This window comes from Budorcas taxicolor, chromosome 11, assembly GCF_023091745.1.
Source record: "Budorcas taxicolor isolate Tak-1 chromosome 11, Takin1.1, whole genome shotgun sequence".
Taxonomy (NCBI): domain Eukaryota; kingdom Metazoa; phylum Chordata; class Mammalia; order Artiodactyla; family Bovidae; genus Budorcas; species Budorcas taxicolor.
In genome coordinates this window covers 62,637,963-62,663,727 of record NC_068920.1, presented here as the reverse complement: position 1 = coordinate 62,663,727, position 25,765 = coordinate 62,637,963, and the positions used below count along the sequence as shown (strand labels likewise).

The window sequence follows — 25,765 nt, the reverse complement described above, 5'->3', positions numbered from 1 at the left end:
GGAACTTCTAGAAGCAGCTTAAACTTGTGCGGACTGGCTCATGTGAGGATGGGGCTCCCCACCACTTTAAGGGAAGAATGATTACTTTCAGCCTTTACCTGCAGGAATGTTAGTCTTGAATGCTTCAGATAACCATGCAATATGGAATTTCCTCCACTGCCACAGGTAGGCACCAAGCCCCTTTGCTTTAGGAAGGAGCCTGTCCAGGGCCAAGATATTTTTAAGAAAACCAGGACCTAGCCTGGCTTCTGTAATTCACGCCCACACACAGGCAGTGGAAATGAAGAGTCCTCTGTACCCTTGACCAGTCTAGGGGACCTGCTGCGGCTGGAACAAGCTCCTGCTGTAATAGAGGCCTGGCATCTGCTGATCTGAGCAGCTAGCTTCCTGCATGGTCAGTAACCCACAGCCGAAGAAAGTTCATTCAGTAAATTAGGTGCCCACTGCGGGGTGACGGTTCCAGTTTCTTTTCCCTACCCACTCCCCCCCCCCCGCCGCCCCCCGCCCCCCGCCCCCCGCCCTACCCCGGGCCTACTTGCAGGTGGTTTCAGGAGCCAATACAAGTTGTGACCATCTGCCTCCCATGGCGTTTCAAGAAGTGGGCAGCAGGGACGAGAGGAAGGAGGGGGTCTTGGCCTTTCAACTTGGTCAGCGCGCGGCCGTGGGGACCCATCAACCTGAGTCCGAGATGGTGGGGGAAAGAGGTGGGGAAGGGCCTTGGGGCCCGCCTAGTGACCCCCGACCCTGGGGATCCCGGTGGGACCAAGAGAACCTGGAGGGGCCCACATACAAGGCCGGCTGCCCTCCCCAAGAGTCGGTCCTGGGTCTCAGCGGGCGCGCCCGGGCCTCCGCTTAGCCTGGGACGCCCTCTCGTGGTCGCTTCGGGCCGGCGCGGCTCAGCGCCGCAGGTCCCGCCCTGCCGTCGCGATTGGCTCCCGGGCCCAGACTCAGACGCTTGATTGGTCGGCCCCGTGGCTCGCGCGGACGCCGAATGGTCAGACCGGGCGGTACGCTGAGGCCGCGCCCATGCCGGCCCGTGGCGGCGCCCGCGCCCGGCAGCCGGTGGGCGGGCGCGGAGAGCGACATGGCGGCGCCGCGGCCCTGCGCGGATGGCCCCTGCTGCTCCCACCCGAGCGCGGCGCCCGGCGTGCAGCAGACGCTGGACGAGATGGACTTCGAGAGGGGTGAGGGGGTGCGCGGCTCTGCCGGCCCGGCGCCTTCCGGCGTCCGCAGGCCCCCGGGGCCAAGGAGGTGGCCGTGAACCGGGATCCCTGGAGGGAAGCTGCCGGGGTGGGGATGGGAGCGGGTCTGGTCGGAGCGCGGGCCGGCTGAGAGCCCGCCGGGGACCTGGCGCGAGCTTGGCAGTAGAAACGCCGGCTCGTCTGCAGGTCGGGAAACAGGCATTGGCTTCGGTAACTTTCCCCGGTGGTGCGCCGGGATCCGACTCCCCACCTGGTGCGACCCCGGGACACCCAGGCCCGCTCCGGGGGTCTGAGAGGGACCGGGCGGCAGAGTCTGCTTCCAGGGTACTGCACTCACCCCCAGGGTATGGAGCTTCAGACCAGGGGGCTGCGCTGTTCCGGGCTGTTTGGCGGGCACTGCAGGTGTCATCCTTACGTGTGCGTCAAGCGGGGTGAATGCTTTGCCCCATACTATCCATGGTGCCCGCAGCTGTGTGCACAGAGCCTTGCTCTGTCTGGTTCCCCAGCACCCACACGGCCTGCCACCTTTGCCCCCGACTCTGCTCAGGCCTTCCAGCCAGTCCCTGAGATGTGTGTGGGGTTCCGAGGACTCTGAGGATTCCACAAATTAGATGCCTGCTCACCACTGTCCCTGTGGTTTTCACTTTGGGCTGACACCTGACAGTGTTTGCTTGTGACTGTATATTCAAACATCTTAAATAGTACTTTATCCAACACTGGTGTGTTTGAAGTGGGGGAGAAGGGAAGTCGTGTCTGGCTAGTCTCCTGTCCTGGTTAGACAAGCCCCTGGTCTGTCTGGCTCCAGCACCCCTCAGTGCACAGCTCAGAGGAGGTGCTCAGGTCACATTTGCTGAGCAGACGAATTCCCATTTGGTAGATGAGAAGACTGAGGTCGAGAGGTAAAGGAAGTGCTAGAAGCCCCCAGTCCGTGAACATTATTCAGTGCTTGGGTTGTGCCTCTGCAGGAATCTGGTCGGCAGCCCTGAACGGAGACCTGGGCCGAGTGAAGTATTTAATCCAAAAGGCTGCGGACCCCAGCCAGCCTGACTCCGCAGGCTACACCGCTCTAGTGAGTTGGGAGGAGCCTCAGCTCTGGGTTCCTGCTCTCTGGATGGGGATGATGTTTGCCGTTTCCCTTCTCCCACTCTTTCTTCTCTCCCAGCAGGGTTTCTGTTTAAGCATCTTATGAACCTGGGTTTTTTAAAATTAGCCGAGGTGCTTTTCGCTGATTGCTGAACATCATTTTCATAACGGTGAAGAAGCCACCTGCCAAGGCAGGAGACACGGGAGACCTGTGTTCCATCCCTGGGTCGGGAAGATCCCCTGGAGAAGGGAATGGCAACCCACTCCAGTATCCTTGCCTAGAAAATCCCATGGATAGAGGAGCCTCTTGGGTTACAGTCCATAGGGTCGCAAAGAGTCAGACAGAACTGAGCGACTAATACTTTCACTTTTCACTTTCATAATGATACTGTGAGATAGGATTGGTAATTATTGAGGCTTCCCCAGCAGTCCAGTGGTTAGGATTTCACCTTCCCATGCAGGAGCATGGGTTCTACGCCTAGTTGGGGAGCCAAGATCCCACATTCCTGGGCAGTGCTGAGCCCGAGTGCCGCGAGGAAAGATCCCGCATGCCACGACTAAGACCTGACACACCCCAAAATAAATAAATATATTTTTAAAAAGGAGTGGTTATCACTCCCACTTTGCAGTGGCTGAGCCTGAAGCTAGGCGTGCAGGCTCACACTGGCCACCCAGCTGCCAGAGGGGGCTCCGGCCGCCGCTGCACGCCTCACCCAGGGTTCTGCCTCCTGACCCCGGCTCTGTTCACCACAGCACTATGCCAGCCGCAATGGGCACTATGCTGTGTGCCAGTTCCTGCTGGAGAGTGGGGCCAAGTGTGATGCCCAGACCCACGGGGGAGCCACCGCCCTGCACCGCGCCAGCTACTGCGGGCACACGGACATTGCCCGGCTCCTGCTCTCGCACGGCTCCAACCCCAGGCTGGTGGACGCCGACGGCATGACCAGTCTGCACAAGGTGCGTCACCTCTCAGAAGTTTCACAGGCTGCAGGAACTTCTAGGTTAAACATGGGAATTCTCTGGCTGTCCAGGGTTTAGGACGTGGCATTCTCACTGCTTGGGCCCAGGTTCCATCCCTGGTCAGAGAACTAAGACCTCATAGGCCACATGGCATAGCCAAAAATAAAAAAGGTATAACATGTTCATGGTAGAAAACATGGGGATAACAGAAAAGTGAAAAGTAGAAAATCAGAATCATTTGTAATCTCAGTGCTCACCTATCATCACTTTAGGATTAACATATAATTTTCCAGCAAGTTTCCTGTGCATGTAAATTAGTACAAAACATAAGGTGTCATTTTCTTTCTCTTAGTGATGCATCCTCAATGCTTTTTTCACGTAGTTTTCTGAAACTTGGACCTACCTTTGCCTGTCCTAGTCCACTTTCCACACTGTGACCAGAGTAATCATTTAATTAAAAGTTTTCTGCCTAGAAACACGTACCCACAGTGAACAGCTTGAGGAGTACAGAATACCTGCTCTGGACACACCCCTTCTCAGCAGCTCAGTCTTCTGGGTCACTTTACTGACGGGGATTTCTGCAGAAATTAACACCTATGGCTGGCGATTTTTCTTTCGCCAACACTTTGCAAGTTATTGGGCTTCCCAGGTGGCGCAGTGGTCAAGAATTCGTCTGCCAAGGCAAGAGATGTGGGTTTGGTCCTGGGTCGGGAAGACTCCCCTGGAGGAGAAAATGACAACCCACGCCAGTATTCTTGCCGGAGGAGCCTGGCGGCCCACAGTCCATGGGGTTGCGCAGAGTCGGATGTGACTGAGCGCACGCATTGTGGGTTATTACATTCAGTGGTTACCACCGGACACGCCTGTGAAGTCTTCTCATTTTTGTGAAACGTTGTCTTCAGTCCACTCTGCTGTCGAAGCAAAGGAGCATTCTCTCTTCTTGCTGGTCTAGTATTCGTATCGTCTGAATCAGGACTTTATTCTGGAGAGCCAGCATCTTCTTAGACGCTAGCATATCTGTCACTGGAGGATTGCAGAAAGTATCTTCATAAAATTCACCAAAAAATTCCTCACTCAAAATTTCTCGATGCATCATTTTTGAAAATTTTACATTTATAATATATACAGCGTTGGGACAGGAACCTAATGGAGCAAAATGTGAATGATGACGACGATTATGTTACATAATGAACCCTGGCAGTTTTAAACTCCAGCAGTGCACAGTGAGTTAACTGTATCACTGTCTGAAAGCGTATTGATAGGTCTCCGGTCAGTCATGTGTTAGGGCATCCCCTGTTGCTGATTTCTTGTTCATCTTTAAAAGGCAGTTGATGCATCTGTGAGGCCTGTGCGTATAATCTGGTCCTCTCTTAGCCCACTTGATCTTCTCCCAGAGCCATGGTTTAAAGCGCGGTTCAGACCACACCATGCCTTAGAGTCCTCTGGAGGCTTGCTTCTACGGAGTCCTTAAGCTGGTTAACAGGCCTTCGGGGGTTGGCCCCTGCCTACCTGGCAGCTTGTCCTGAGCTCCTTCCTGGCCCCTTGCCTGTTATGCTCAGACCCTGCTAGTTGTCTTCAGCTTCTTTCTTTTTCTTTTAAGTAGTTTTATTTATTTCGTTATTTTTGGCTGGCTGTGTGGGCTTTTCTGTAGCTGCAGCAAGCAGGAGCTCCTCTTCGTTGTAGTGAGCGGGCTTCTCATGCAGCGGCCTCTCTAGCTCTGGAAGACAGGCTGTAGAGATGTAGGCCTCAGTGGCTGCAGCCCCCAGCTCCGCACCACAGGTCCGGTCAAGTGGTCCGTGGCTTACCTGCTCCTCGGCGTCTGGAGTCTTCCCAGGTGAACCCATCTCTCCTGTGTTGGCAGCAGACTGTTTACCACTGAGCCACCAGGGAAGCCCCCATCGCCCGTCTCTTGAACCCCCTTCTGCATCCCTTGCCAGCCACAAGCAGCGGCTCCTGCTGTCCGGAGGCCTCTCCTCTTCCTTTGCCCTCTGGCTTGTGTTTGTTCTTCTTTCTGGACCATCACACGCTCAGAGAGCCTTCCTCTTCCTCGCGGAGGGCAGCTCCCCCCACCCGGATGCCCAGAGCACCCTGCACCTGACTCCTGCCTCTCTTCCCTCTTGGAGCCCCCTCTCCGTGATCTCTGCCTTTCTCACTGGGGCGGCTGGAGTTGGCCTTGTTTCCTCTTGCAGCCGGAGCACCAGGCTCAGATGCCGAGAGAGCAGCTGGGGGCCCTCTTGTGTGGAGACCCTTGCCGGTTGGAGAGGCAGATTGCTCATTTCCCAGTGGTCTGAACCGGTGTTGCTCGAGTGTTTCACCACCACAGCGCCCATGATGAGTGTTGACAGGCAGGACACTGCCGGGACGGACCCAGCTGCTTTCACCCACGGCTTGCAGCATTCTGAGAAATTCAGAGAGCAAGTATGTGTGAGCACTCTGAATCACCCGGCCCTTGCTTCCATCCTCCCTCCCTCCTGCAAACATTGGCACCTTGTTTGCTTGTTTTGTGTTTTTTTTTGCTAAAAATTATTTGGAATTCTCACAACTGCTCATAATTGAAGCAATAATATTCAGAACCCCGGGTCTGTCCTCATCTAGATATTTATGCCTAGTAAAGATTTAGATTCAAATTTGAGATGGTGTTGGGTACTAATATTTGATATCCTTCAGGAGCCCTTGTCTGTTGGAAGAAGTGGGGAATAGAGTGATATAGCTATTGAGAGCTCAAACTTTGGGGTCAGACAGACCTGACTTAGAATTCCCCAGGCTGCTACACTAGCTCTGTGACCTTGGACAAGTTACTCAATTTTTATAAGCCTCAGTTTCTTCATCTATAAAATAGAAACAATAGTATTTCTTACCTCTGATGGTTATTGGAAACGCTGAATAAGATAATCTGTGGAAGTCCTAACTCTGTTCTTTTTCGGAGGATGTGAATTAGAATTGACATCCAAACTGTTTATCTCAGAGGGAAGAGGAGAAACCTGGGTAGTAGACCTGTTTCTCTCTGCTCATCTGAAAGTTCCCCAGGACAAGGGCCATGTCCGATGCGTCTTGTGCCCATGGTGTCCCCTCTAGACAATGTGCGTGTTTGTCTAGATGCTTAGAAGTCCAGGGTTCTACACTTGCTCTTTTGGGGGGGCCTTTCTCGTGGTAGCGAGTGGAGGCTACTCTCTAGCTGCGGTGCACAGGCTTCTCGTTGCAGAGCCCGGCTCTAGGGGTGTGGACTCGCTGTCCTGTGGAATGTGGGATCTTCCTGGGCCAGGGATTAAGCCTGTGTCCCCTGCGTTGGCAGGCAGATTCTCAACCACTGGACCACTGAGGCTGGGGTCCGCTCTACTTGTCCTTTTTTCCCCTTTGGCCTCACCTGGTGGCATGTAGGCTCTTAGTTCCTTGCCAGATCCCTGTGGCCCATGGAGTTTTTCTGGACCAGGGGTTGAACCTGCACCCTCTGCACTGTAAGTGCAGAGTCTTAACCACTGGATGGCCAGGGGTGTCCTCTGAACTTGTCGTTACTGTTCAGGCTTGAGCCACGAAGCATGGCCCCTGAGTAGAAGGCACAGGAGGGAAAGCTCAAGCTGACTGCCCGGGCGGCACCAGGGCACCCCAGTGCACTGCACACGCATCATTGGCAGGAGTCCAGGGAAATCTGCTCAGCCAGCCAGCAAGGCCTACTGTAGGACCCGAAGGGCCCCAGACGCGGAGCGAGAAAGAGCGGGCGCAGTGGGGTCAGCTTTTGATTGGGCTCCTCTCCCCGCAGGCTGCCGAGAAGGGCCACATGGACATCTGCTCCCTCCTGCTGCAGCACAGCCCAGCCCTGAAGGCCGTGCGGGACCGGAAGGCCCGGCTCGCCTGCGACCTGCTGCCTGGCAACAGCGACCTGCGGGACCTGCTGGCCAGCTGAGTTGCCGCCTCCCGTCTCAGTAGCGCTCGGAGGACTCGGACAGCTCTCCCAGCCCCCACCTGGACAGCACCCGAGCCGCAGGGCGAGAGCCCGAGGCCGAAGGACCGGCAGAGCCTCATTCTGGCCCCTCAAAGGGAGGGAATTCAGATTGCGGGGGCTGCCAGGGTGACTGCCTGGACAGATGATCGTATTCTTAATTAGCTCATGTGGAAACATCTATCCATGTAGAAAAAATAAAGTTATCACCTTACCTCATCCCCTGCACAAAAATAAATTTGGAGTTAAGACCCAAATCTGAAAATATAAAACTGCGTAAGCATGAGAAGCAGCTATGGATTACGTGACACATGAAAAGCTGCTTTCTAGCCAGGTGACCTTGGTACAAGTCACTGTACCCATTGTGTCCCGTGGCCCCATCTCAGGTAGGAGTGACTGGTGGGGTCCCTGTGGGCATGAGACAAGTGAAGACCTGAGGAGCACTGACGGGGCGCCCAGAGCCTCGCAGACAGCATTTGAGCTCCCACCTCCCGAAAACGTGACCCACACCTGCATGTATACCGTAAGTTCATTCATGTTAACTGAGAGACTGCTGCTGCTGCTAAGTTGCTTCAGTCGTGTCCGACTGTGTGCGACCCCATAGACGGCAGCCCACCAGGCTCCGCCGTCCCTGGGATTCTCCAGGCAAGAACGGTGGAGTGGGTTGCCATTTCCTTCTCCAATGCGTGAAAGTGAAAAGTGAAAGGGAAGTCGCTCAGTCGTGGCCGACTCTTCGTGATCCCATGGACTGCAGCCCACCAGGCCCCTCTGTCCGTGGGACCCTCCAGGCGAGAGTGCTGGAGGGTGGAGTGCCATCGCCTTCTCCGTCTGGGACTACAGGTGCTGTTGCTTTATGTTGCAATCATTGCCAATTTCTAGGGAGGCGGAATGCCTGTCTTCGGTGACCTTCTTGTTCAAATTTAAATTTTTCAATTTCTAAATTTTTTCCTTGATTCATAGGAGTCATTTATGTACTTTGGATATTGATCCTTTGTTTTGTATATATATCCACATAGATCTTTTTCATGCTGTCTCTTTACTGTGTTTGTTGTTACCTGTTTATGAAAATTGGTACAGTGGATGGCAGTTTGGCAATATCTACTAAAATTTAAGTGAGCAAGACCAATACTTCTAATTTCTCTGTAGCTCCCTAGAGAAATATCCATGTATACAAAGTGTGTGTGTGTGTGTGTGTGTGTGTGTGTGTCTAGAGAAATATCCATGTATACAAAGTGTGTGTGTGTGTGTGTGTGTGTGTGTGTGATCTTAGTTCTCGCACCCAGGATGGAACCCGCATACCCTGCATTGGAAGCACCGAGTCTTAACCGCAGGTCCCCAAAGATGTCTATTTAATGATGCATTTACAAAGATGTGCACTGGAGCATGCGGTGAAATGTTGAAAACAGAAAATTAGAGCTAAACCCAGTGCTCCCAACAGGGGGACAAGTAAGACTCCGGCCTTGGAGCCACATGGGCAGAGATGAGGTTCCCGCCCATGAGTGCAGCCTGTGCCGACATGGACAGAGTGCTGAGTCATGACCACAGTAGAGGAGGTGGGGCCACATAGGAACACAAACACACACACACACTCAGGAGGAGTGTCAGGAGGAGGTGTGTGAAATTGCACCCACTGTTTCCCCAGGTAGGGGTCCTGAGCTTGATTTGTGGACTTAGGTAATTTTTTTCTTTGATAAAGTAATAGCAACAATAAATTAATACTAGTTAGCTCCATGTGAGTACCATCAGTCTTCCGCTGAGCATTTCAGATGCAGCGTCGATACCCTCGCCCTGGGATATTGCAGGAGAGGAGTCGTGGTGTCCGCGGCAGGCAGTGGAGTCTGAGTTCAAATCCTGCTTATTTTTGTCGGTTTCACCTCACTCTCCTCCAGGTAACTCTTCCCTTCCTCAGGACCACAAGCCAAAAAATCACCTTTGAGAAAAACACCCTGGGCTGTAAGCACAGAAGAGTTGCTCTAAAAAGCCCTGGGCTCCCCAGGTCTGGGAGCTCAGAAGCTGTGGTTGGGCCCTCAGCGGCCCTGGGCCCACAGCTCTCCCTCCCCCGCGCCCATCCCGCTCAACTCTGCTCATGTGGCTTCAAGGCCAGAGTCTTACCAGCTATCAGGTTTCCTTTCAAAGGTCAAGGCAGAAATTCAAGGCACAGCTGGGTGGAAGGCATGCTTGGTGTCTTAGGGAGAATCAGGAAGGTTGACCGGTAGCTGCAGACGAATCGCTTTGCAACTGGGTGAACAGTTAACATTTGTTCTTGGACCTGGAGCGCGTCTGAACCTCACCTTGCTGGGGAAGGATGTGCCCCAGGCCCAGCAGGGTGTCTGGCTGGGGACCTGCATGTGAGCCATGGAAGTCTCTTCCAGAGGCGTGAGGTGCCAATGACAGACTGGGCTTGGCTCCTGATGGTGGCCTAGCTTAGTACGTTGACCTTGATCATTGGAGTGGTGAGGGGGCAGGGGGTTGCCTGGGGAAGGAAACCAGTGGGAGCAGCCAGGTTTCAGGTTGGAAACTGGCTGAGAGGTGGGAAATCACTTGGTTTCTTCCTGTAGGAGCCAGGAAGCTTCCTGAGGCAGAAGTCAGCCTCTTTGGCCTCTCCCGTGGAGGTCCGCTTCAGGATTCTGGCCTCCTATTGCCAGGGTCGTCGCGCCGTCTCCTGGGGTCTCCCTCCACAGCAACGCGGAGGCTCACACTTCTTTTTCTCCATGGTGTCTACACTTAGGAGCATGCCTGTGTGCTAAGTCGCTTCAGTTGTGTCCGATTCTGCGACCCTATGGGCTGTAGCCCGCCAGGCTCCCCTGTCCTTGGGATTCTCCAGGCAAGAAAACTGGAGTAGGTTGCCATGCCCTCCTCCTGGCTGACCCAGGGTTCAAACCAGCCTCTTCTGCATTGGCAGGCAGATTCTTGACCACTAGTGCCGCCTGAGAAGCCCACACCTGGGAGAATAGGAGACATTTCCCCTTGACCCTGGGCTGGTGGCCCCGCGTCTGGGATGTGTTGATTGGTTGAAGCACCGCTGAGTAGGTGCGGGATGGGGGTATCTGAGGATGCAGCTGACTCAGCTCAGAACAGCTTTCTCCCACCTGCCCGGGCTAGGTGCCCGAGGCAGTATTTTGGTGAGTTACAGAGCCACAGAGTTATCTGGCCCGGGCCCAGGCCTCTGCCTTGCCCTTCTCCCGCCCGCCGCTGGCTCTACTATAAAAGGGTTGAGCTGCGCGGCTCCTCTCACTAGGGGCCTGAGGAGCGGGGGGACCATGAACTTCAGCACCCAGCAGTTGGTGAGGACTTGGGGCTGGGCGGCGGGGGCCGGGCAGTGGTCTGGGCGCCCCGGGACTGTCTCAGCAGAACGAGGGGGTCAGGCAGCTGCTTCGTGCGGCCTGAGGAGGTGTGAGGAGTAGAAACGTGCGGTTCCGTTCTGGTCGGTCTGCCCAGGTCTCACGTGAGGGGCTAGGGAGCGAGAGAGGGAGACAGGAAGGGGCCAGGCCATGGTCGTCAGGAAATTCCTTGAGTTCAGTGGGTTCTGCCCTTGACTGTGGAGGCAGAAGAGGAGTGGGAAGTGGCATGCTACCCCGGGAGACATGAGTGTGGCCAGGTGCTGGCTGAGCTCAGCTGTGCTGCTGGTCGTTGCTGGGGAAGCGGTCTGGAGGGTCTGCCCACCTTGGCTCGGGAGGGGAGACGGTGCTCGCGTTCCCTGGGCAGTGAGAAGCAGGGACACCGGTGGCACTTCAGGCTGTCTTGCGGGAGGCTGGGCATGGAGGCCGCGGGCGTCACTTCACCCCACAGGCCCCACTGCCAGCCGGTTCAGCCTGTGCTGGGAGGCGGGTTGCAGGGCCCAGGAACTGTTTGACTGCCTGAGTTCACTTTAGAAGGGAATGGAATAGAGTTCCATGTGGCTGGAAGCCGTACACTCTGCCATCCTATCATTCCAGCCGCTTCTCTCCCCTCAACTTGCTTCTTCCTGGGTGATGCCAGCTTCCGAATCCTGGGGGCGGGGGCCGGGGGAGGGAGAAAAGAAGAGTTTGCTGTACCATGGGCTCCACCCTAAGCGCAGCCCCAGTAACTCATTTCATCTTCGGCACCAAGCAAAGAGCTAGCTTCCCAAAGAGCCATTGAATGCAGGGATTTGGCATTTTACCCAGGAGGCATCTCCGCTGTCCCCCTACCCCCTGCCCCCACCTGGGGTCAGGTGGCAGTGTGGCGTGATCTGGTAGGAATGCAAGGACAGCCACCCACGAGGGAGGCCCTGAGCTCACCTGGATGCAGCCCAGCAGTATAAATAGATGCAGTGTCAGGCGCCCGCTGCTGGGTTCTGCTGACAGGACAGAGTGGGCGGCAGCCAGCTGCCCTCCTGGGTCTCAGACGATGCTGTAGGTGGTGAGAGCCCAGGAGCGGGGGGACCGCCACGGCACTCTGCACAGGCCGACAGGCTTGTTGATCTTCGTGTGTCAGCTCCTGGCAGGACCCCCCGTCCAGCACAATTGTGTTTGCTAAGTTTTGTCACTCAAGTCGTGTCTGACTTCACGACCCCATGGGCTGTGCAGCCCACCAGGCTCCCCTGTGCATGGAATTCTTCAGGCAAGAAAACTGGAGTGGGTAGCCATTGCCTTAGGGCTCCTCCTAATTTTCCCGAGTCTTTGTCCTCATCTGTCCCTACAGGTAAGTGGAGAGAGAGTTGAAAGGACGAAATTGGAATGTGGACATGGAGTTCCTGATCCTGGAGGGGGGCTTCGCAGCTGGAGGCTGGGGCCCCACGAGGCCGAGACCCGGGAGAGGCAGAAACTGGACGAGGAAAAGAGGAGGAGAGTGAGTGGCCGGAGGTGGCGGCCGGGGGGGCTGGGTGTGGGCACGCTGAGCGGCGGGGCTTGGGAGCTGATGGCCTGGGTGGGCACTCCTGCTGCCTAAAGACAAGGGTGAGACCAACCAAGAGATGCCCCAGGGCTCCAGCGGCTGACGGCTGGCATGGTCCTATTTCTGCCACAGCTTGAAAGATTTAACAGTTCCAGAACTAACTTGGAAAACCTGGCTGATTTGGAAAAGTTGGTTCAAAGACGGAAAGAAAAGCGACTGAAACGCAGGGTCCCCCCCAAGACACCCCAGCCTGAGGTCAAGGTGAGTGAGGGTGCCACACCTGGGCTGGAGCTCATGAGCCAGAGCCTCCTGTCCCCATGAGAGGCGCTGCCCAGCTCTCACCTGGAGACCCCTTTGCCCTGGCTCAGTCTGCCTTAGCTGCTGGCAGAACAAAGTACAAGCTAGGGGCTTAGACACAGCTGTGTACGTACGGTCTGCTCAGAGGCCGGCAGTCCAAGGCCAGGGGTTCATCTCTGATGAGGGCTGGCTCATCCCGGGGCTCTGGGGTGGATCTGTCCATGCCTCTCCCCAGCTTAGGGGTTGGTGGTAATTTGCTGTCATTTCCTTGGCTTCTGGGCGCACTGCCCCGTCTCTGCTCTGAGCTCACACGGTCCACGAGGCCTCCCCCACGTGCATGTCTGTATCCAAACGTCCCCTTTCAGTAAGGACTTGTCATATTGGCACAGGGCCCACCTACTCCAGGATGACCTCGCCTTTCAGTTACAGCTACAAGGACCCCATTTCCCAGTAAGGTCACGCTCAGAGTGCTGGGCTTAGGACCGTAACATATGAGCCTGGAAGGGACACAGCTCAACCCGTGACCCCACCCCATACCTGCTCAGTTTTCTGTCCTTTAAAGCTTGTATTCATTTACGTAATTGGCTGTGTGGGGTCTTAACTGCATCACTCTGAACCTTTGGTTGCAGCGCATGGACTCTCTAGTTGTGGCTCCCAGACTTTGAAGTGCACAAGCTCTGTAGTTTTGATGTGTGGGTTTAGTTGCTCCGGGGCATATGGGATCTTAGTTCCCTAATCAGGGATGGAACCCATGTCCCCTGCTTTGCAAGGGAGATTCTCAACCACTGGACCACCAGAGACGTCCCTGGGGGCAGGTTTTTTTAATCTGTTGTTTGTATAAGCTGATAGTGCGCTGGTCCTCAGCCGGCTCTCTGGTTATAGACTGGTGAGGCCATGCATCCCAGCAGCCTCTCGAGTGAGTGGGCTTTGTCCTTGAACTTACCTGGCTTTCCTGGTGGCTCAGATGGTAGAAGAATCTGCCTGCAATGCAGGAGACCAGGGTTCGATCCCTGGTTCAGGAAGATTCCCTGGAGTAGGAATTGACAACCCACTCCAGTATTCTTGCCTGGAGAAAACCCATGGACAGAGGAGCCTGGCGTCTGTAGTCCATGGGGTCACAAAGAGTCAGACATAACTGAGCAACTAACACTTTGAATTTACTCAGCTGCAGCCACAGGCCCAGCAGGAACCCGTGGGCCTGGAGGTGTTCCTGAAGGCAGCTGCCGAGAACCAGGAGGCCCTGATTGACAAGTACCTGGCGGACGGAGGGGACCCCAATGCCCATGACAAGGTAGCGAGGGTGGTGCAGGCATGGTGAGCGCCTTGGAAACCGCGGGCTTTTGCTTTATGGGGCACAAGTCCCGTGGTGCCTCCTGAGTCGGGAGGGAGTGGGGCTGGGAGCAAGGTCATGTGGTGGGACCGCCAAGGGTGGCCAAGCTTCCCGCACCTGACCTCCCGCTCTCCCCAGCTGCACCGCACGGCCTTGCACTGGGCCTGTCTGAAGGGTCACTGTGAGCTTGTGAACAAGCTGCTGGAGGCAGGTGCGGCCGTGGACACTCGGGACTTGGTGAGACCCAGGGAAGGGCCACCCCCACGGCGAACCTCCCACTAGCTTTCCCAAACGTCAGGGTGAGTTGGGTGCTTCTGTTTGCAGCTGGACAGGACCCCAGTGTTCTGGGCCTGCCGCAGAGGGCACCTGGACATCCTCAAAGAGCTGCTTAACCGGGGCGCCCAGGTCAACGCCCGAGACAAGGTAAGGGCACAGGCCGGGGGGAAGCCCGATGCTCTTTAGGGGTCGGGACGCAGCCGTGCCAGCCGGCGATGACACCGCCGCCCTCACTGCTCCCTCAGATCTGGAGCACACCCCTGCACGTGGCTGTGCGCACAGGACACTGTGACTGCCTGGAGCACCTCATTGCTTGCGGGGCCCGCATCGACGCGCAAGACAAGGTCAGTGTCTGGTCACCAGAGGTTGGGGCAGCTCCCCACCCAGGGCTGGGGACTGAAGGAGCCCAAGCTCAGCCATGCATGGTGCCTGCTGACCTGCCTGCCCCGTCCCTCTCGATAGGAAGGCGACACGGCTCTGCATGAGGCAGTACGGCATGGGCGCTACAGAGCAATGAAGCTGCTGCTGCTCTACGGGGCTGCGCTGGGCGTGCGCAATGCGGTGAGTGCGGGTGGGCAGCTGGGCGGGGTGGGCGGCTCGGGGACGAGAGTGGGCACTGAGCCAGCGCCCTCCTTCCAGGCTTCGGTGACCCCAGTGCAGCTGGCCCGGGACTGGCAGAGGGGCATTCAGGAAGCACTGCAGGCCCATGTCAGGCATACCCGGACCCGGTGCTGATGACCTGCGGGGCCGCTCAGTCTCATTCCAGCCCCATCACCTCCCGCCCTCCCCGTGGTCCTTCCTTGGTACACCCTCCCACCACAGCCTGACCCCTCGTCTCCAGGCAGCCCTGTCAGACAGGGCCACTCCGAGAGGGGGACAGGTAAGAAAGCCTTCCTGCCTCCAATCTGGGGCTGAGCCGTGCCCAGCAGGGCGCTAGCTGGGGGCCAAGGCAGAGGACCCGGGTATGCAGGGCAGGGAACTGGGTCCAGACAAGGGGCAGCAGGGGGTCGGCGCCAGGATGGAACGGGAAGGGAGCGAACCTCAGGCTTCTGGGGCCAGCGCAGGATGCAGCTCCTGTGTCCACTGGGCCTGCGGCCCGGAGACGACCAGGCTCAGCCCTCCACGAGGGCCCGCCTGCCGTCAGGGGTGACATGTTGCGTGGCCAGCGCCATCCAGGCCACACAGGTGCCCTTGGGCACAGGTTTCTCCAGGGGCCTCAGTTCCTATCAGCAGCAACCCTGATAGCGTCCAGAGTGGCTCCAGACGCTTCAGCCTTGAGGCTCTGAGCTGGGTCTGCTGTCTGGAGGGGGCTGCTCAGCGGGTCTGAGCCCCCCAGCACAGAAGGCCAGCCCCAGCCCGGTTGCCTCAGCAGCCCCAGGGCTGACGAGCTGGAGCTAACGTTAACCCCAGGGAAGCCTTGTGCTCTCGGTCAGGCCCGCCTGCTGCACTCGTCCGCCAGGTGGCAGCTCCTTGCAGAGGAAGCGCCCGGGTGCTGGGGGTTGCTTGTGGCCCACTCAGCTTCTGGGGCGGTGGCCCGTGACCCTGCTCTGCCCTGGGCGTGGACGCCCCCTGGCCCGAGCGCGGCACCGTGGCCTGGCCCCTGTGGCCACGCCGCTTCGCCCTCCTTCAAGGCAGGACGCGGAGGGCTCTGAGCTCACCTGCTCCTTCCCCTTCTCCCCTGACAAGGTGGCCTAAGGCCCAGCCTGCACACACTCCCCAAGCTTCCTCTTAGCACCCTTCCCAGGCCACGCCGCGCACATGCAGACTTGTGCCTGTGCCGCTGGCGGGGCTGGGTCCTGTAACGCCAGAAGCCAGAAAGCAAGCCTTTGAGAACAACTTTGCCCCAAATGGAGAACCACAGGCAGAGTGACGGGCTCCCGGACGGAGGTCAGCCTCCCTCACATAAGGAACCTGGGCTGACAGCTGCTCTGCAGCAGTTATTTTTCGTCTCAATGGCCGGCCGCCTTCTCAGGCCGAGGACAAGGCAATTTCTACTCAGTGAAAAAGCTGGCGAGAGCTCCGAAGGACGACCGCATGCCTTCCCCTCACACGGGCAGCTCTTGCCCTGTCGTGACAGAGCCCCCCGTTCACCCAGACGTGGTGGGGGCCATGGGTGAACAGGTGGTCAAGTCCATGGAGAAGACAACTTCCCATCTAGAAAATGGGGACACTTAAGTGACAGACAGAAATACCTTTTTATACGCATCACTATTTTTTGTTCATTAAAGCTGGTTGATTATCCATCGTGGCCTGGTTGTCCATCCTGGGCCGGAAGGGCCAGTTCCACTGGCCCTGGGCCTCATCTTCCTCAGCAGCAAAGCCCAGGCCTGATCGCCATGCTGGCCTGAGAGCAAGGCCGGCCCCGCAAGCACAGCAAGCAGGCGGGGCGGCGCTTCTCGGCTCGGCTGCCTGCGAGAATGAGCAGGGGAGGCTTCAGAAGTCCTCCGACTGGGGTCCCTGGTGGCTCAGTAGTTAAGAATCCACCTGCCAACACAGGCAACATGGGTTCAACCCCTGGTCCAGGAAGATCCCACATGCAGAGCAACTAAGCCTGTGAGCCACAGCTATTGAGACTGTGCCCTCGAGCCTGGGGCAACAACTACCGAAGCCCACACGCCTAGAGCCTGCACTTAGCGCCGAGAAGCCACAGCTGCGAATGGCGCCTACTCAGCCGGAGAAGACAAGCGCAGCAACGAAGGTTCGGCACAGTCAAAAAAATTCACTGAAAAAGTCCTGATGTTCAGGGAATTTCGAAAATCCCCTGGTGGCCCAGTGCTTCCACGGCAGGGGGGCAAGGGTTCAGTCACTAGTCAGGGAACTGGGATCCGGCATGCCACACGGCCAAAAGGATAAAACAACACAAAGCCTTGATGTCCAGCCTGAGTAAATCAGAATCCCAAGGTGAGCCCAGGAATAAGCATTTTCATACAGTTGACATGCCTGTCTATGAAGGTGATCCTAAGGAATCTTACTTTCAAAAAAAAAACAAAAACAGCACCTAGGATGATCTCAGGATACAAAATCCTTTTTCTATATACTAGTGATGATTCTGAATACTAAAACACACAGTACTACTTATAATTTGCTAAAAAGGAAACCCACTTAGATGTAAATCTTACAAAACATGTCAGGACCTGCAGGCTGAAAACTACACAGTGCTGATGAATGAAATCAGATTTAACTAGATGGAGACATACACACGCATTCAAAGTCATAACCGAGCAAAGATGTCAGTGCCACCTATCGATACACAGGTTTAACCAGTTCCTGACAAAATCCCAGCAAAATTGCTTTTTGTTTTTTTTTAGATTAGAGAAGTTATTTTAAAATATACAACTCTGGAGAAGAACAAAATGGGAGAAATCAGTCTACTGATTTCGGGGAACTACTAAATAGCTCCTAGGTAGCGCTAGTGCTAAAGAACCTGCCTGCCAATGCGGGAGACAGGTAAGAAATGTGGGCTTGATCCCTGTGTCAGGAAGATCCCCTGGTGGAAGGCATGGCAACACACCCCAGTACTCTTGCCTGGAGAATCCCATGGACAGAGGGGCCTGGTGGGCTACAGTCCGTGGGGTTGCAGAGCTGGACACGACTGAAGTCACTTGGCAGCACTCAGTGATCAAGACAGGATGGCACCAATGGAGAGACAAACACATCAGTCAGGGGAGCAGAACAGATGACCCAGAAATACATAAAACAAATACGCCAGAAGACCCAAAAGTTACTCACTGGAGAAAAGACAGGCTTTACAACAAATGGTACTTAAGGTAATGGACATCTATAGGCAAAAAAACACAAAAACAAACCCACCCCTTACTCAAAACGGATCACAAAGGGCTTCCCTGGTGCTCAGTGGTAGAACCCACCTGCCAACGTACAAGACACGGGCTCGATTCCTGGGCTGGGAGGATCCCACACACCATGAGCAACTAAGCCCATGAGCCACAGCTACTGAGCCTGCATGCCGCGAGCCTGAGCACCACAACCAGAGCAGCCGCCGCAGCAAGCCTGCAGCCAAGAGCAGCCCCGTTCCTGGCAACTAGAGAGAAGCCCGAGCAGCAAGGGGGACCAAGCACAGCCAAAGATAAATGATTAAAAAAAAAAATCACAAACTTAAATGCAATGAAAAACTATAAACACTTTATAAAAACAATCTTCATGATGAAGTCTAAATTTAAAAAAAAAGAAAAACTAGGTAAAGATTTCTTAGGTGGTTTAGTTGCTAAATCATGTCTGACTCTTGCAACCCCATGGACCGTAGCTCCTCTGTCAATGGGATTCTCCAGGCAAGAATACTGGAGTGGGCTGCCATTTCATGACACCAAAAGCAAGATCCATAAAAAAATGAGTAAACTGGAATTCATCAAAATTTATTTCTGCTCTATAAAAAATCCCATTCAGATTAAAAAAAAAAAAATAAGCTACAGACTGGGAGAAAATACTTGCAAACCAAAAACCCAATAAAGCCTAGTAATTCTCAAAACTCAGCAGTAAAAGAACCAAACAATCTAACTGGAAAATGGACGAAAGACATAAACAGACTTTTCACAAAGTGAAATAAGCACATGAAAAAATACACGTTATGGAAATGCAAATAAAATCCACAATGAGATAGCACTACACACCTACCAGAAGGGCTAAAATACTTGACACCACCAAGTCCTGGGAGGATATGGAAAAAAACTCAACATATTGCTGGTGGGAATGTCAAGTTGTACAGGTGCTCTGAAAATGTTTGGCAGTTTCTTTTAAAACCTAAATATGCAATAACCATACAGACCTGGCAACTGCATGCCTAATCATTTAGCTCAGGGAAAAGAAAACCAATGTTTGCATAAGAAGCTGTGATGAATGTTCATAGCAGCTTTATTTGGAATAGCCAAAAACTGGAAACCGCCCAGATGTCCTCAGACAGGACAGTGAGTCTGTGGTGGAATACCACACAGCAATCACGGAGCAACAACTGACTGACATGTGCGACAGCCTGGAGGAGACTCCAGAACAATGTGCCGAGCGAAGAAGGCCAGTCCCAACACTTACATACCATAGGGTCCCGTTTATACAACATTCTTGAAATGACAAAATTACAGAGATGATGTACAGATCAGTGGTTGCCAGGGGTTAGGGGTAGTGGCCAGAGGGGTGGGTGTGGCTTTAGGAGCGCCTGTTGGGGGAGGTCCTAGTGAGGAGCAGTTCTGTGTCTAGATGGGAGCGGTGGTTACCCAAATCTGCAGGTGGTGAGACGCTACAGAGCTCCACACCCACACTGCGCCCGAGTCAGGTTCCCGGCTTCCATACTGTAGTCTAACTGCGTGCGACAGTGTAATCAGGGAGGAAAACTGGGGGAAGGGTGCATGGGATCTCTATCTTTGCAACTTCCTATGAATCTGTCATTATTTCAAAGTAAAAAGTTATAGGAGAAAATAGGGGAAAAGGCAATAACTCTAAATGCAACTTGGTGTCCTGGGTTGGGTCCTGCAACAGAAAAGGACATTATGGAAAATTAGATAGAAACCTAAGTGAAGTCTGTAGTTTAGTTAATAGTTTTGTACCAATGTTAATTTTTTAATTTTGATAAGTGCACCAAGGTTATAGAAGATGTTAACATTCAGGGAAGCAGGCATGATCTGTGAATAGAAAATAATTTTACAGAATAAAATTCTGATGCCTGGACTGAGTAAATCAGAGTCCCTGGGTGGGTGGGTTGGGGGGAGCGGCCGAGGGAGCGGTACATTTAATGTGCCGTGTGTGTGATTCCAACGTGCAGCCAAGGTTAGCAAACACTCTTCTGCAGAGAGAAAAAATTTTCAAGTATCTGTTTCCCACCTGGGTTTGCTCTTGGGAGAGAATTCCTTGAGAAGAGTTTCTAAGTGAGCATGCCACTGTTTTTTGGCCTTCACTCCCACCGATCCTGGGTAAGGACCCAAATGCCACTGAGAAAGGTTCCAGAAATCCTCCTGCCTCCCTCCCCAGGGTCCCCACGATGCCCCAGTTTCTGCGCAGCTAAAGCACCATGGAAGGTGGATGTAGGTAACCGGAAGACGACAAAAACGCCTTCTTGTTGCCACTTCTCTAAAGCCCCAAAGCTGGGACGGGAAGAAAGCCAAGAGCTTAAAATGTTTCAGAGCTCTAAGAAAAGCTTCTGATGTCACCTTTTCTGCAAAGAAAGGTGACGGGGGTCGCCCTGGGCCACACCTAGCCCTGCCTCCCTTGCTGCTCCCCAGGCACCTTCCAGCCACTCAGCACCCCGGGGGCCGCCGGCGACCCACTCTGGGATCCGACAACAATGGACCAGGGGCATCACAGCAGCCCTTCCCCCGACCTGTGACCTCCCTCCTCTTAACACGTGGAAAACGACAATTCTGTTAGTGGTCACCGAGCCAGGCAGGTGGAGGCGCGGCAGGAAGAAGGGGCTCCTGAACCCGGCAGGGGCCAGTGTGCTCGCTCTGGGCTTGGGACAGGGCAGGAAAAGCCACCTCCATGGGAGGCAGCGGGCCTGGAGGGACACGGCTGCTTTCAGGTTTGGCACGTGGGGCAGGCCAGGTGCGTGCTCGGAAGCATGCTGTCATAAGGGGAGCCAACACGGTGGTGTGGCCAAGGCCGTGGGCGTGAACCCCCAGCCCACACGGTGCTCTTGGTTTGCTCGAGAAATGCTGCCCGCAGCAGAAGGTTGGCAGATAAAGCAGAGAGAGTGCAGGCCACGGCCACAGGAAGGCAGTTACCGCGCGCACACCGTGGCTTGCCCGGAAGAGGTATGAATACACTGTCACAGGGAGGCTGGCCCTGGGGACGGGAGTGGCGCTGTTCCGTTCATTCCGTTCGGAAGCAGACCTGGCGGGCTGGCCCCCACTGACCCCCATGTTCTAGGGGTGGGGAGGCAGAACCTGCTGAAGGCTCCTGGCACTGATGTCTGGTTCGGAGGACAGCCAGGACCTGCATGTACAAGGCCATCTAAAACGTGGCCTGCAGGGGACGGGATGGGCTGGCAGGAAGCTGCTTTCCGGCTTGCTCCAGTTCCCCACGTGCTTGTCTGTTCCCCAGACCTGGGGCTGCTTGACAAGCGGCTAAACTCCTGGGTTCCGCCCGGGGCTCTCCTCTGCTGGGAGGCCGGGTCTGCTGTGGTTGGATCCTAGAGAGGAGAGGAGGGTCAGCGTTAGAACATCAGTCAAGGGAGCGGGTCCTATGAAATCAGGTGTAAATCCTCTTTAGGAAGGGAGCGGGCGGGTGAGGCAGGGGAGCCTCAGGCCTCTTCAGGAGGCACTGAGGCAGAGCTGGGAGGATTTACTTAGGGAAATGGTCAGCCTCAAGAGAGAAAACCACGGTGAGGATGGAGGCCATCACCAAGAGGCAGGGGAGGCAGGGCTGCTGCCCACGGGAGGCCAAGGCCACAGGGCCAGGCAGGAGACACCTGCCCTGGACAGCACACCTGGCACCAGAAGGAACGGTCACTGCCAAGCCTCCTGCCTTCCAGGAAAATGACCTGAGAAGCAGCCACAAGGGAAGGAAGTGCCACTCAGCCCCATGGAGGAGAGCCTCCCTTCCGGGGGGAGAGGTCTGCAGGGCACCCCCAGCAGCTAACAGGCTGGGGAAGGGAAACAAAGAGGAGGTGAAGTAAAAGGAGAGATATTTACCTGGGGTGTTGTCTTAAACAAAAAATGCTCACTAGTCCACAGTCAATTATCAACTGCAGTTTCCAAATGTGCCAAAGAGGGAAAGGTCTACTGGAAAGGCTAGAGAGAGCAGAGGAAGAGGGGGGAGGAGGGGAGAGAGAGAGGATGCGAGCTACGGAGCTGAACCCGCAGGGCCCCGGCTCGGCAGCGCGGCTGAGGCGAGGCCGCGAAGCCGGAGGGGCCTGGGCGGCTCAGCACTGAGCGCAGCTCTCCCTGGCAACCCCGCTCAGGCAGCGACGGACGTGGTGAGCTTCCAAAGTTCAAACAGCAGCCCAGGGCTCAGAAAGCAGTGTCGAAGAGCATGCCTAGGTTTTGTGGGTCTTGGTGACAACGACTCAGCTCCACTGTCATAGCTCAAAGGCAGCCACATGCAAGCCATCAGCAGATGGGCACCTCCAATAAAACGCTATGAGAATGGGCAGACTTGACCCTCCGGCCATTTGCCGACGCAGCTGTATGCAGCTGCAAATTATGGTGCTTTCCAAGCATTTTAATAAAAGCAGTTCTCTGCTGGGGAACAAAGAGCCGGAGTCACTCAGAAGGGAGTTCTGACCTGCGCTGTTTCAGTAGGGCACTGGGACATGTCCACTGAGCTCCCTCAGCAGCAAAGCACAAGGTTAAGAGAGATGAAATGCAAGACCCTGAGAGCTGCCCAGGGCCAACATCAGGCTGCATTTAGGGAAGACTTAACATTGTGACTATCAAACAGGGCCTAATAATCCATTACAAAGAGGAAATGACCCACAAGCCACTATAAACCATTCCCCGGCGGACTGTTCAACAAGTGGCTGAAACCACAAAAGGATTTTTTTAAAAAACTCTGGTAAAAGATGAACAGAAAAACCAGGATTCTTAGATTTGTACTTTAACTACAACCCGTGCAGTCTAAGTAGGAGATGGAGCCAGAAAAGGTTCACACACGAGGAAACTAAAGCCAAGAGGCTCACACTCTGAAACACAAAACCGCCCTGGCTTTCGAGACCTGAGTCTAAAGAGATGGGTGTCAATGTCTGGGCAAGGGGTGTCTCACAAAATAAAAGAAGGTCATGGTGGGTAAACACGGGAGTGGGCTGAAGGGAACGAAGGATCTGTTCAGAAAGGGCCGAGACTGTGCCCGGCTCCAGGACCCAGCAAAACCCGGGAGTCCTTCACCACCACCAGACTCACAGAGTGGAGCCACAGCGAGGCCAGTGTTGTGGGCTCTGCCCCTCACATCTCAGGAAGCACCTATCCATTACTGAAACATGTCTTCTTCTCAACTGTGGCTCCAGTAACCAGACCCATTTCCTGTGAAGCACCACAACCCACAGGCCAAGGGTACGCCCAGTTTCTAAGACAGAGTGCCTGTCTCTCCTGGCCTCCAACTCTCATCTGGAAAATGGGCGTAACAACTACCACTTCTCAGAGCTTCAGGGAAGTTATCTTAGCCGAGTCAGGACAAGGCGGGCTCTCGACACAATGCAAGGCACAGGCAGCCTTCAGGAAGATCTCGGTGTCCCCACTGCAGGGTAGGATGCGCTGGGGGATGGAGCAAGGGGAGTCAGACCCCTGCAGGCCCCCTGCGGCCTCTCCAAAGCCCCACCCGGGAGCCTCCTGAACAACCAGGGCAGGAAAGCTCTCTGGCCTGTCCTACCACTCCCACCCGAAGCCCCTAGTTCACGGACTCCTGCTTGTTTCCCCTCCTTACACAGTTAGGGTGGGGTTTACCCTCTCCCTTGCAGAGTCCTCTTTCTCCTTCTCCCAGGGGAGTCCCACAGGAGGGGTACCCTGAACAAACGCCTCGGCAGGTGCCCCTCCTGGTTCTGGGATGGGCTCTACTTGCCACCCAACCCCTCAGTCAGGCCCACTGGGCTTAAGTCTTCATTTTCCAGGTGCTGTGCTGTGCTTAGTCGCTCACTCACGCCCGACTCTCTGTGACCCCATGGACTGTAGCCCACCACGCTCCTCTGTCCATGGGATTCTCCAGGCAAGAGTACTGGAGTGGGCTGCCAGGCCCTCCTCCAGGGGATCTTCCCTAAATGACCAATAGTGTGTCTGAATCCACACTTACTCCCATTTAGCAACTAGAGCTGACCCGTAAACAACTCAGGTTTGAACCGTGTGGGTCCACTTACATGTGGGATTCTTTCCGACAGTAAATACTACAGTGCCGCACAGGCCATAGCTGACTGAATCTGTGGATGTGGGACTGCGGATACAGAGGACCGACCATGTGATACACACAGGTTTTCTACTGCACAGGGAACTGGCACCCCTTACCCATGTTATTCAAGGGTGAATTGTATTCCCTAAATAAACCAAACCCCCTGCAGGCCCTTGAGAGGAAAATGCTAACCTCTGTGCTCTACTCAAAATGCCAGCTGGGCTGTAGCTCCGTATTGTCCAAATTATTAAAAACACAAGAAGGGAGACAGAAAGGATGAGGAGATGAAAGGAGAAAGAACGGACGGAGGGCAGGGCAAGGCAGAGAGCAGGGCCGTGTGTGTGCAGCCAGGAGGGCAGAGGGCACACTCACCCTGGGTCGACACTGCGGGACCCGGGCTTACCTGGGGCTATGGCCGCCTTGTCACCGAGGAGCCTGGTCTGGCTGCCAGGAATGGCCAGAAGCTCTGTGTTCTCCGGGGACTGTGGCAGCGCCTGGGCGCGGGTGGCCAGGAGTGCGTTGAGGTACTGCAACCGAGTGACCTGGGGTGCAGGAAGCATTGCAACTCGTGCGGGCAGGCAGGCAAAGTGAGACGAGGGCCCACAGCACCCCCTCCTGCCCTTCAGCACTCAAACTAGGGGTGGAGCCACACCCTGCAGGACAAGGGGGAAGGAAGCACCCGGGGCCACTAGCTAATGGCTAAGATCCCCAAGGACACCGGGTGCCTAGGCCACCAGCAGACAGAGCGTCCAGGCGATCTGTCCTTCAGAGCAAGTACAAGGCTTTGCTCTGAGACTCAAACACAATTTAATCCATTCTAACGTGTGACCAGCCGCTCTAGCCCTTGGGGACACAAAGCTGGTTAAAAGCCAGCACTAAGGAGCAACCCAGATGGTCACCTTGATGAACTGTAGGTCCGAGAGGGCCCTCACAGTGTAGTCAGGACAATACGCAGACAGGCGGGTGCCGTCAGTGGGCTCGGGCGGTGGGTCATAGCGGAGGGACTGGAGCGAGGACACGGGGGACTGGTGAACTGCAGAAAGGACAGTCAGTAATGCCAGCTGTCAACGGGGGAGCGGCCAGGCCCCCGCCCAGCCTCTGAGATCCACCCTACTGATCCCCCCAGCGAGGGAATGCAGCCCGGGACTCTGGGCAGGAGGGCAGATGTGCTCCTCCCGGGACAGGTTTGGCAGGGGTAAGAACAGCAAAGGCGAGGCCTGAGGAAACCCTGCCCTCCCCTCCACACAGCCAGGAGGCGGTAAGGGCCAGCAGGTCCCCAGGCAGACCGCCCTGCAAGAGGGGCCTGTGGAGCCCCCACAGTGCCCACCCAACCCCGCCTCCAGCACCAAGAGGAGTACCCAGCTTACCTGAGGATGGCGCTGTCAGGGCAGAAACCCCATAGTAGGTGAAGGCCCCATTCTCGAACTTCAAGCCCTCCTTACCGATCTCCACCTCCACCCTGCCCTGGAGGTGCGGGGAGAGAGGGAGGAAAAGAGGACAGGGAAAGGGGTGGACAGGTCACCTTTCCTGCCAGCAAAGAGCAGGAGGAGAGAGCATGGACCCCCCTATCCAGGGGGCATGCACCCGGGTGTTCCTCTTCCTACACCCTCCCCACATCCTGGGCAAGCGGTGGGCTGCAGGCCAGCTGGCAAGTACCTGCAGGATGAGGATGAAGTAGTCCACTGGCCGGCTGCGCTGGTACAGGTAGTGGTGGGCAGCCAGGCGGTTGCTCTCATCAAACCGTACTTCCTGGTTGACACTGGGATGCTTCAGCAAGTGCAGAAGGACCTTCTCAGAGACCCGCAGCGGGCTGAAGACGTCCACCTCTGCCCCACAGTGGGAAAAAGGGATGGGGACACCGTCCTCTGGGCCCAGCACAGGCCATGTCAGCACACCACTGCCCGTCTCGGCTTCCCCAGCCTCCCCGACACCCACCGGACACAGCTTTCTGTTGTTGGCAGAGGACAGCCACCCTCCGGTGAACCGAGATACTGACAGGGCAGAAGAGAGGAG

The 25,765-nt window shown here is 55.5% G+C and overlaps 3 protein-coding genes across 3 annotated transcripts in view; 2 read left to right on the top strand and 1 right to left on the bottom strand.

The window, feature by feature from the left end:
• The first annotated feature begins 1,061 nt into the window (after window positions 1-1,061).
• ANKRD39 (ankyrin repeat domain 39) lies at window positions 1,062-8,294 on the top strand. Its single transcript, XM_052649025.1, has 4 exons — window positions 1,062-1,184; window positions 2,168-2,271; window positions 3,039-3,242; window positions 7,003-8,294. The coding sequence occupies exons 1-4, from the start codon at window positions 1,085-1,087 to the stop codon at window positions 7,144-7,146; spliced, it is 552 nt and encodes a 183-aa protein (XP_052504985.1). The 5' UTR covers window positions 1,062-1,084; the 3' UTR covers window positions 7,147-8,294.
• Window positions 8,295-10,379: 2,085 nt separating this feature from the next.
• ANKRD23 (ankyrin repeat domain 23) lies at window positions 10,380-16,180 on the top strand. The gene is made up of 9 exons (XM_052649486.1): window positions 10,380-10,466; window positions 11,845-11,991; window positions 12,169-12,297; window positions 13,499-13,624; window positions 13,802-13,900; window positions 13,988-14,086; window positions 14,185-14,283; window positions 14,402-14,500; window positions 14,579-16,180. The coding sequence occupies exons 1-9, from the start codon at window positions 10,443-10,445 to the stop codon at window positions 14,672-14,674; spliced, it is 918 nt and encodes a 305-aa protein (XP_052505446.1). The 5' UTR covers window positions 10,380-10,442; the 3' UTR covers window positions 14,675-16,180.
• Window positions 16,181-18,339: 2,159 nt separating this feature from the next.
• CNNM3 (cyclin and CBS domain divalent metal cation transport mediator 3) overlaps window positions 18,340-25,765 on the bottom strand; it is a 32,286-nt gene continuing 24,860 nt past the window's right edge. The window contains exons 4-8 of the mRNA XM_052648224.1: window positions 25,409-25,578; window positions 25,120-25,216; window positions 24,652-24,785; window positions 24,156-24,294; window positions 18,340-21,068 (exon numbers count right to left, since the gene is read on the bottom strand). Of these exons, the coding sequence (XP_052504184.1) occupies window positions 21,004-21,068; window positions 24,156-24,294; window positions 24,652-24,785; window positions 25,120-25,216; window positions 25,409-25,578 (605 nt within the window). The 3' untranslated portion in view covers window positions 18,340-21,003. The remainder of the gene's footprint in view (window positions 21,069-24,155; window positions 24,295-24,651; window positions 24,786-25,119; window positions 25,217-25,408; window positions 25,579-25,765) is intronic.

Bases quoted from the DNA above. Each gene is read 5' to 3' on its own strand.
- ANKRD23 (XM_052649486.1), top strand. From the start codon at position 10,443: ATGAACTTCAGCACCCAGCAGTTG. The intron at 13,625-13,801 runs GTAGCGAGGGTG...CGCTCTCCCCAG, and splicing joins ACCCCAATGCCCATGACAAG to CTGCACCGCACGGCCTTGCA. The intron at 14,501-14,578 runs GTGAGTGCGGGT...CCCTCCTTCCAG, and splicing joins CGCTGGGCGTGCGCAATGCG to GCTTCGGTGACCCCAGTGCA.
- ANKRD39 (XM_052649025.1), top strand. From the start codon at position 1,085: ATGGCGGCGCCGCGGCCCTGCGCGGATGGCCCCTGCTGCTCCCACCCG. The intron at 2,272-3,038 runs GTGAGTTGGGAG...TGTTCACCACAG, and splicing joins CCGCAGGCTACACCGCTCTA to CACTATGCCAGCCGCAATGG. The intron at 3,243-7,002 runs GTGCGTCACCTC...CTCTCCCCGCAG, and splicing joins GCATGACCAGTCTGCACAAG to GCTGCCGAGAAGGGCCACAT.